The 10,942-nt window shown below is 47.7% G+C and overlaps 1 protein-coding gene across 5 annotated transcripts in view; it reads left to right on the top strand.

The window, feature by feature from the left end:
- The first annotated feature begins 1,374 nt into the window (after positions 1-1,374).
- The window catches only part of AJAP1 (adherens junctions associated protein 1), a 120,683-nt gene continuing 111,115 nt past the window's right edge, over positions 1,375-10,942 (top strand). For 3 of the 5 annotated variants that reach the window (XR_014158757.1, XR_014158758.1, XM_081871207.1), the window contains exon 1: positions 1,377-3,306. Coding sequence is in view for 3 of the 5 variants with exons in the window: in XM_081871207.1 (XP_081727333.1) it covers positions 3,278-3,306 (29 nt within the window). In the remaining 2 variants the exon portion in view is untranslated. Of the gene's footprint in view, positions 3,307-3,935; positions 4,029-10,942 lie in introns of those variants that run through there. The other 2 variants (XM_081871205.1, XM_081871206.1) reach the window with 2 other exon arrangements.

Here is a 10,942-nt window from a genome sequence, read left to right as displayed (position 1 = left end):
TCATTTTTGCAATGGCACCAGCCCTGATATGAATGTACATATGAAACAGTGCACACACCCAAGCAGCTCATCTTCTTATCAACATTTCCCACCAAAGACAACCATATGGTTGAAATGTGTTTGACAACTTATAGTGTCGTATTAGTCACATCAGGTTGCTTAGCGATACGTTCTGCTTTCAGTCCACACCGTATTTTATTCATTATTGTGTTGGTTCATTCCAATTTTAAACAATTGATGTGCAACAATATATTGAATAAAATTTTGCCGTATCTTAGAAATGCAGAGTTGGAAGTAAGCCTAAAGGCTCATCTAGTCCATCTGCCCTGCAATGCAAGAATCACAGCTAATTTGCAAGACTTTTGTGGTGGGAAGAGGGGTGGTCCTGACTTTTTGACATACTGGCTCAGTGCAGAGCGATTAGGAACTATTCCTTCCGTATCTCTCAAACAAAGAGACACCAAACAAAAATTCAGGGGAGCTGTGGTCCAATAGAGAAGATTTTGGATTTGATATCACGCTTTATCACTACCCAAAGGAGTCTCAAAGTGGCTAACAATCTCGTTTCCCTTCCTCCCCCACAACAAACACTCTGAGAGGTGAGTGGGGCTGAGAGACTTCAGAGAAGTGTGACTAGCCCAAGGTCACCCAGCAGCTGCATGTGGAGGAGCGGGGAATCAAAGCCAGTTCACCAGATTACAAGTCTTCTGCTCTTAACCACTACACCACACTGAGGTGCCACCAGTTACTCATCCAATGAAACCAATGCCCTGTGAACACAGGTGTATCAACGGGTATAAGAGGACAACAGACCTTGCAGGTTCAGGTGTATTTTAGCTCTGAAAACCAAGACTGGAGACAATAAATAAGAGTGGATTGTTGCTTATGTGGTCTGCCTCTTGGCTTCCTGTGGGCATCTTTGTGAAGTAGCAAAGAACTCCTTCTTCATGCAGCACCAAATTAAACTACGGAACTCTCTTCCACAGGGGGCAGTGATGACCACCAACTTAGATGGCTTTAAAAATGAATTGGGCAAATCCATGGAGGAGAGGGCTGTCGGGTTATTTTATTTTATCGATTAACAACAACAGTCAAGTGCAAACCTAACGAAAATGGGGGGGAGTTTAACAATAAAGTGTATCAGCCTGGAAAGACAAAAGTACAAAGATGCAGTGCAGCTGCAAAGGAATGATGAAGCACTGAATCATACAAAGTTTCCCATTACAAATAATAAAGGTGAGGGGGACTACCAGCTATGCCTCTTCTGCAGCGGCAGACTTTGGTCTTTCAAATTCCAGCAACACCCTGTGCAGTGCCAAAATTTGGGACACACAACCCCCCCCCCACATCTTGCCTTCTGTTCCAAGTTGTTGTTGCGGCGCCCCCTGCAGTGCCCTCTCAGCTCAGCGTCCAGTGTGGGAGAAACAGTTGTGCTCCCCTAAATCTGCCTCTGCTCTTCTGGGGAGCCCACAAGCAGGACCTGAGCACAGGAGCAATCTTCCCCTTCTGTGGTTTTAAGCAATTGGCATTCAGGAGCATTCATTGCTTCCGAAAATGGAGGCAAAGCATAGCTATTCTGGCTTGTAGGCAATGATGGCTTTACCCTCCGTGATTTTGTCTAAACCTCTTTCAAAGCCCTCCAAGTTGGTGGCTGTTGCTGCCTTCTGTGGCAGTGAGTTCCGCAGTTTAATGATGCGCTGCATGAAGAAAGGCTTCCCTTTCTCTGTCCTGAATCTTCCAACGCTCAGCTTCATTAGATGTCCAGGAGTTTTAGAGTTGTGAGAGAGGGAGGAAAACTTTTCTATATGCATGCCGTGCATAATTTTAATATATTTCTGCCATTTCACCTCTTACCCTTTCTCAAAACAAAAAAGTCCCAAACATTGCAACTTTCCCTCTCAGTGGAGTCGCTCCTTGGTCATATTGGTGGTTCCTTTTTGGACCTCCTCCAACTCTACAATTTCCTTTTTGAGGTGAGGCGACCAGAACTGTACACAACATTACTCCAAATGCCTCCGTACGAGAGATTTGCACAACGGCCTTATGCTACTGGCAGTTTTATTTTCAGTTCCTTTCCTAACGATCCCTAGCACGGGATTTGCGTTTTCCCACAACTTGCCTCACACTGCATCGACATCGATGCGTCGACATCTTCATCGGGTTATATCCACTGAACGTATACTGGACTCAATTTTCCAATAGCCCATCTTGATGTACTCCGAAGAAGCACGCCAAATTTATCAGGTCTGTTTGCAGTGGAGACCAAGCCGGCCATCTGCCAGCTGCCGTCGGTCCTCCTCGCTCAGAAGCAGTCTACCAGACTTCGTGGAAGGCGACCATCCTCCGCCCTGCTGCGCGAAGGCGCCTCCTCCCGCGGCTCCCTGAACGACTCCCCACCTCACCGGCATCGCTGCCGGAGCAAGGGGGGTTGCGTACTGATAACGGGGTTCAGCCCCCCTATTAGCTCCTGGGGGTGACGTCAGGCGGGGCTGGACCACGCGACGGCGGCGGCGGAGCGAGCGAGTGAGCGAGAGATATCGGAGAAGGCAACGCGCTGCAGCGGCGGCGGCGGCGGCGGCAGCAGCAGCAGCAGCAGCTGAGCCGAGCTGGCGGACGGGCGGACGGACTCCGGGAGCCCCGCCAGCGCTGCCCGGATGCTGCTGAGCCCGCCGGGGCTGAGCTTGCCCCGCTGAGGACCACGCTGCGGCGATCCGGCCGTCCCCACTGAACCCAGACGACCCCCTCCCCATCTCGACAAGGCTGACCACTTCCTCCCCCCTCCCTCCCCATCCACCCAAGAAGGACATCGGCGTCCCCCCCCATCTTTCCATGGATCTGGGGGGCTCCCTCGAGGCGCTCTCCCCCCAGCTGGGGGAGGAGTTGGACGGACTGCCCCCCTTGTAGAACCCCCCAAACGACCCCCCCGCCTTCAACTTCATCTCTTCCCTCCCCGGAGAAAAAAACAAACCCAAACAAACTTGGGTGCACACTTTTGAGGGGGGAAGGAGCGATGCGGGGTCTGAAATAAGCAACCGACCCCCGTTTAATCCTTAGGGGTTGAAATAGGGGGAACCGCCGATACTCCCCCCCGGGAAAAAATCACCCCCCCTTTTTGGAAACTCTTCCTCTCTCACTATTGATCGCCTCCCCCCCCCCTGATCCAAACCTGAAAACCCTTCCCCTCCCCTCTTATCCAGTAACGCCCCCCCAACCAAGCACAGATGGCTGGGGCTGTGAAAATTTGATCCCCCTTTTTTCTGGGTTCCCAGACGTGACAATGTGGATACATCGGTTTTTAGCTACCAGGTAAGAGATTTCAACGGGGGTGGGGGTGGTTGGAGAAGGGAAGGTGATATATGGGTGTTTGTGACACAAATGCTTTCATCTGGTAAAATCTGGGGCAGGGTGTGTATGTGTGTGGGGGGGGGGATGAACGTAGAAATATGGATATAGGTTATTGGAAGGGCTTCAATATATATCTCCATGTTAAAAAGTGCTATTTGGGTTGATGGAAGGATGTGCTGGTGGTGACCTTCTGCTTAACTTCTACCCAGCCAAAGGGACGATGAAGCTGGCCAGTTAGTCAAAGACTCTCTTTCCCCAGTTATGCCCAGACTTTTCTGGGGGTGTCCTGTGTGTGATTTTGGAGATTGGGATTTGCTTCCCTGGTTCTGGAAGCAGAGGCGCTCCTTGATGGAGAAGGGACCTTTGCCAGCAGCTCCTGCCCAGGGACCTTCAGAGCTGGGGAGGCGGGCTAGCCTCCCTGACACAGTTAGAGCCCCCAGATCTAGCCAGCAGGAATCCTGCGAGTGGGAAATTTAAGCTGTCTATCTTCCTCCTCCTCTCCCCCACCTTCACTGTATATATTGGGGTCAAGCACATTGCGCAGTTGGACAAACGTGTGTATTTATGTGGGCTGAGACAGTCCCAAGGCGAGGGCATTATCCTCCCTGCACATCTCAGCTGGGGGAGGCTCCGAGCAGGATCTGAAGCTTTCCGATTGCCTGGTCCATGGGACTGGCTCCCAAGTAAGTGGGCACAGGGTTACAGTTCTCAGGGTCACCTGCTTAGAAGAAGCAAAGGAGAGAGAGAGAGAGAGAGAGAGAGAGAGAGAGAGAGATGGGGGTGGGGAGAGAGATAGGAAGAGAGAGAGAGAACAAACACAAATTTCAGCCAGTTACAGTGTTCAGCTCCCAGAAGACTGCTGAGGAATGGAATATGTGCAGTGAAGTGATGTGGCAATGTGTGTATGTGTCCCTTTGTCCCTGTTCCTCTTGTAGGAACTTGTTATCCATTGGCTAATGGATCTACATGCAGAGACATGTGTGAATTGAAGCCATAAATTGCATGGGTGTTTATGCAACAGCCGCCACGCACACACCGGAACATGTGCCCAAGCACCTCCAATTGACACGGGCATCTTTGTTAGTCTTGGCCAGACTCAGGCGAGAGTTCCTGAGCAAAGAAGTTTCATTTTTCTAACTGGCTGTAGCATCAGCTTGAGATCAGTTGTGTATTATTATTATTATTATTATTATTATTATTATTATTATTATTATTATTATTTTAATGCATGGGTATGGGAATGGAACAGCCTTCAGTTCTCCTGCAACAGATTAAATGTCTGTCTTTTGCAAGGACGGGTGTGCAAATTCCACCAAGGAACTGCAATCACACACTCTCAAGTTTGATGGCACAATCTGAAGGTGAAAGTGCTTGCCATCCCTGGGAGCTTCGATGTCTCTGTAGAGTGAAGGGTGTGTGTGGTGAGGAGTTTGTGAAAGCAAAATTGTTCTTCGTGTGTCTGTCCACTGGGATGCAGCAGACTCCTGGATTGGGGAGAAAGAGGGCAACGGAAGAAGCTTGGTTTTGCACACAGACTTCTACCTGAGAGGTTTGGGAGGGAGGGGATGCTACTCCCGTTTATGTGTGGAAGGAGATGGGCACCTCACAATAGGTTTGCGTCTTCTTTGAAGCAATTGCTTGGTGTGCTTAGTTTTGCAGTCTTGGTGAAAATGTTATTTCTTCAGGCAAAGGGATGCAAAGATTATACTTTTCCACCTTCAGTAAATTTTAACTCTTTACATTTGAACAGTACAAAAGGTATTGATTGGGTGCTGTTGAATAAGAGTGAGCTTTCATGCCCTGTACCCTGACCAGGGTTATATAGCTTTCTCATGGTCCTTGATGAGATCAAAAGATCTGATGGTGAATCAGTACCTATTGTCATTTCCTAGAGAATTAAAGAATTGTTCTTGAATCAGGTGGACCGAGACCCTGGCTCATTAGATCTGACACACAGGGCCAATGATATTCTATAACCTTCCTCCACCAATGGTGGGACCAGCAAGACTCCTTTATTTCTACTGACTTCTACCATGAGATGGGTCAATTCATTCAAATTTGCACCACCTAACATCTCATGTCTTCTCCCTATCTACAATAAATTTGAGAGACTGTTTCATGCCAGGTTAGTTCCTTGGTCCATCTCACTTGGTCCGTCTCTCTACACTGAGGTCAGCAACTGTCCAAGGTTTTCATCCCTTTAGGAGAAATTGCCAGCGATCAAACCTTGGACCTTCCTGCACCCAACACAAGACACAGTCATCCTGGATGTTAAATGTGATGCTTTCTGTTAAGGTTCCCCTGTGATGCCCTTGTCAAATGGATTTGGTGTAGGCACCCTTGCTTTGTGTCCACGGCACATTTAAATCTGGCTGGGTGAAATGGGTTGCCTGGTGAGCAAGGGGTTGATGTGCATTCTGGGGGTGTCCTCTAATGTAAGAAAGCACCTGTGTGTTACGGAAGGGTGACAGCAGTGGACTACAGTAGATGACCCTTCACTCTCATCCAGTCCAGCCAGCCAGCCAAGCTGACCTGCTGTGATCATTTTGCCCACATGTGTTGCTCATTCAGCCGCAGAGTCTCCAGATAGCGTGGTGATGGTGGGATCTGTTGCCTATTGCCGTCTTAATTTGCTCCAATAGTCGTTTATCCTGTGGACAATATTTCACAATCTGCTCATGGATTTGTGCAGTGGGCAGGCAAATAAACTCCTACGGACGCAGGAGTTAATTGGGCCCTCAGTTCAAGAGCACTGGTGTGGAAATGTTATATAACACACATTTTGTTGCTGTTGCAAGAAAGGTATAAACTGATATTTGTGTCTATTCCCCCCTCCCCCTTTGCATTTGAAGGGAATGCAAATTGGGGAATGAGCTTTCTCCAAATCTTTTATGTTAGGAAAGGTCTGTTTCATTTCCCCGCTTCATGCCTCATTTTTTTGAGACACGGACAGCATCAGTGGGCATGTATAGGACACCAATCCTTTCTAACAATTATTTGCAATTGGAGGAAGAAACCACATTTCTTCTTTTCCAAAATAAAGACCCCGTCAAACCGTTGAGGCCAGCAAAGTATTTCTACAGCTACAGGGTGATGAACCCCACACCAGTACAATGGAAAGCATATGAAAAGCAGTAAATTTTCATGGTCATATAGTGAGGGTGATGTTACGGGAAAACATGCTCCTATTTTTAAATTTATTGTTGTTTTTGTTGGTGCTAGTGCATTTTAAACCCTCCTGTTCTTCTGCAAATCAGTCCGTTTAAAGCAAATGCCCTTGGTGAACTAGGGACACTGACTGAAGCAGTGTTGTTGCATGTGTGCGATTTGCTTGATCTTTGGTGGTTATAGCAAGGTCCAGAGATCACTGCAGACACAATACTGCAAGTGCTTGGGGGTTTTATTGGATCAGAAGCTGGCTGTCCCTTTTGATGAGGAGGATGTTGAAATGACAATGCACCACTGTGGTGAAATTAATAGGAGTTCCACCATGGTGTGGAGACCAGGAGGACACCAGAAAAGGTGCCTCCGATCCATAAGAACATGCGAACAGAAGAATAGACTGCTGCATTAGACCAATGGCCCATCTAGTCCAGCATCCTGTTCTCTCAGGGACCAAGCAGATGCTTGTGGAGGAACCCACAAGCAAGATTCAAGGATTCCAGTAACTGCTATTCAGAAACATGACTACGTCCAACCGTGGAGACAGAGCAGAGCCACTGTGGCAAGTTGCCATCGATAGCCTTCTCCTCCATGAACTTATGCATCCAAGTTGGTGGTCCTCATCACCTCTTGTGGGAGTGAGCTCCATCGATGAATGGAGAGCATCTGGAAAGCTCTCTCCAGTTGAGTTTTCAATGGGAGAAGTGGATCTGAATCAGGTCACCACGGGTAATTGCTGGCCTTTGGACTTTTACAAGAGGTGCTGTGCCAACCACTGAGGGGGATTGTGCTCAGAAGAACCTGCCTATGCATGCAGTTCCCTATCTAGGGGGATATTGTAGAGTTGGAAAGGTGCAGAAAAGAGTAACCCAATTGATTGACAAGCTGGGACACCATCTATTTGGAGGAAGTGTCATAGCGAGAGCCAGTGTGGTGTAATGTTTAGAGCGTAGGACTAAAACCCGGGAGACCCGTGCTGGAGTCCTTCCTCTGCCATGAAGCTGAGTGACCTTGGGCTAGTCATTGCCTCTCAGTCTAGCATACCTCACACGGTTGTTGTTGAGATTACATAAAGAGCAGGTAGAATCATGTATACAATCTTGAGTTCATAGGATGAAAAGGTGAGGTATTGTTCCTCAATGGCATCTCCAAGTAGAATGAGTACAGCCCACTCCCTGAAACCCTGGAAAGCTGCCGATAGGGTCAGCAATACTGAATTAGATGGACCACTGATCTGACTTAGTATAAAGTGTTATTCCTGCTTTCCTAAGACACATTAGCTGGAGAAAGCCTTTTCGGAGCCTTCGAAAAAGTATTGCTAGCAGTCCTCGACATTGGAGAGGAGAGAGAAAGACAGAATATTCCCTTATTCCTTGTGGCGTGGAGGCATTTCAGAATTGAGTTTCCCTGGCTTATTACAAGCAATTCCAAGCCGCCCGCACAGCTGGCGCAGAACAAGCCCCCTGATGAAACTTGTTAGGAACAACAGAACACACACAAAATGAAGTACCCAAAATATTATTCATTATTGTAGAGCTAATGGGATGGTAGCTTGGGGCTAGTTTTCTGATCTTGAATGTTTGTTTGGTGCTGTAAAGAATGTGTTATGGAAACAGCAGGAGAGAGAAAGAAAAGGATTTTTATTTTTATTTTTTTAAAAAAGGAAACAACTCTCTCTCTCTCTCTCTCTCTCTCTCTCTCTCTCTCTCTCAAGCCCCTTGATCACTTCCTTGCTTCACCTCCTCTCTGAGCTACAACCTCAGCCTCTTGTAAGGCAGGTCCAAGCTGCAAATGTAAGCCAGTTTCAGCACCATGAGTTTCCACCAAGGATTTCAACACAAAACCACTTGTGTGTTTCTGCAGAAGATATAGAAAAGGGCAATAAGAAATGACCAAGGGGAAGAATTCTGAGAGTTGTAGGTTGTGAAGGGTGCTGGGAGGTGTTAAGGGGCCCCTATTTTTGCCTCACAGGGCTATGATACCCAGAATTCTGTGAGGAGATGGACGGATAGTTGAACCACTCTGAGAATTGTATTTCTGGCTGGAAGAGGAACGAGAGTCTCCTAATAACGCCCAGCTCCCTTAAAAAGCGACAGTTCTGAGGATTTTCTGAGGGACAGACGGACCCAGAAACTGTTTAAAGTGGAATCACAATGTTTTAAATGCATGTTGTGAAGGTGGCATTTGTAGAATCTCACCGGGTAACTGCGCAGTGGGCGGAATTGAATCTAAGAAAAAGTAAAAGTGTCCATGTATCTTTTATATCACTTGAGGGGTTTTTTCCCCTTCTTCTTACAATCAAGCGGTATATAAATAAATAAAATAAGAAAAATCGAAGAAGTCCATTTTAGGGTAAAGCCACAGTATAGTCATTCTTAGATAATGGTCAGGTTCAAGGAAATGCAGGGTAGAGCCTACCTGTTCAAGCAGACTGGGATTCAATACATTAGGAAGAAGATTAGGAATAACTTTCTGATGGTAAGAACAGTGGACTCCCTCAGAAGGTGGTGGACTCTTCTTCACTGAAGGTTTTCAAGCAGAGGTTGGATGGCTCTCTGTTTTAGCTGTGATTCCTGCATTCTGGGCGTGGGACTAGATGACATTTGGGCTCCCTTACAACTCTACCATTCTATGAATACATTTCCCAGGGCGTTTTTTATGAAATATGTATTTAAATGTGAATGTCCATGGCAAATGGGATGGAGTAGACTGATATATGAGCCCATGCAGGTTGGGAAAAGAAGACTGGTTTGCCAATTTGGGAACTGAAAACCAATCCAATAAGGCTGGCAGAATTTTGCACGGCACGCACTTCTCTAATTGACATGCACATTCTACTTGCCGCCCTTTCGAGGATCCAATAACAACGGAATAACTTTCCCCTGCTGGAGATCCTGTCTCTTTGAACAGGGAGCCATTCCTCCCTCCCCCAAGCCTCTGAATAATTGCAGCAATAATGTTTGGAATCAGCACAGTGTTCCTTTGTGTTGTGTGTGTGTGTGTGTGTGTGTGTGCGCGCGCGCGCACACACACACACACACACACACACAGAGTGAAGTGAGGAATGAGGAGCTGACTCAGTTGCTTAGCAGACAGCATCCCCCTTGCTGTCTTTTATTCAGAAGAGCCCAGGCCTTGGGCTGGAGGAGAAGAAAAAGCTGAAACAGCGACACACACAGAGAGATTCCCCTTTCTTGATCTCCAGAGAAGCGCTGTTTTGGCAGTTTTCGCTTCTATCCTCCAGCGGTCAAGCGGTTGTGCATTATGCATGCAGGAGGTGTGTGTGTGTGTGTGTTTAAAACCCTGCTGTCCATCTGATGCTCTCTCTCTCTCCCTGCTCCCCCCCCCCAAATTGGCATCCGGACCTTGTAACATGTGCTCTCCGTTATAGCCCAGCAATTCGGAGACATCCAGCGACGGCCTTTGGGGAAGAACGCGCTCCTTACTCATGCGTGTCAATAACAATTACACCTCCGATAGTTGTGCGTCTGTATACACGGCGACGCTGGCTCCAGTGCCCGTCTGCCCATCTGCTTGGGGGCCGTGGCGAGTCTTATGTAACCACCATCTGATTAAAATAGGTAATTGCTACAGTTTCTCCCAAGGAGGACGGGAGGGGTGGCTGGCGGGGGGACGGGGGGGGGGCATAAGCTGCTGCAGAAAAGATTATGGCTGCGTCTTCCCTTAGCCAGGAATGACACTACCTCAGCTTAAGAAATGGAGTGTGGGTGAATGAAGCAGAGGAGCCTCAGTGACATGAGAGAATTCCTGGATGGAGATGCGGAGTGGGACATCTGGCTACCACTTGAAAAAATATATATATCTTTGCATCTGTTCCTCTTCTCTTCCCCAGTAAAGCCTAGGTTGTGTGATATGAGGGTTTCTTACATGATGTACCCTTTCAGCTGCCCCAGAGGCTTAGTAAGGGCAGCAGGCTGGGCAGAGTGACACCAATGCAGCTCCACAATATGGTGCATAGGTAGCCATTGTGGTGCCCTCCAGATGTTATTTCATAGAAGCATAGCATTGTAGAGTTGGAAGGGTCAGCTAGTCAAACTCCCTGCAATGCAGGAATCAGAGCTAAAGAATACCTGACAGATTGCCATCCAACCTCTGTTAAAAAACCCTCAAACCTCCAAGGAGGGTTATTTGTTACATCTGTGATCCACCTTTCCTCCAAGGACCTCAAGCTGGCATGCACAGTTTGCCTTCCTCTCTAATTTAATCCCTCACAACAATCCTGTGAAGTAGATTAGGCTGAGAGGCAGGGACTGTCCCCAGGTCACCCAGGGAGTTTCATGGCTGAGTGGTGATTTGAACTTGGGTCTCCCAATTCCTGGTGCAATGCTCTAACAGCGGGACCATACTGGCTCTCATTTATTAAATTTCATCATCTCCAGCTAGCATGGCCAATGGTTAGGGAGAATAAGAGCTA

The sequence above is a fragment of the Podarcis erhardii genome (assembly GCF_964252035.2).
Source record: "Podarcis erhardii genome assembly, chromosome: 7".
Classification (NCBI taxonomy): Eukaryota; Metazoa; Chordata; class Lepidosauria; order Squamata; family Lacertidae; genus Podarcis; species Podarcis erhardii.
Note: the sequence above shows the minus strand (reverse complement) of the source record. Positions and strands in the feature narration are given on the sequence as shown.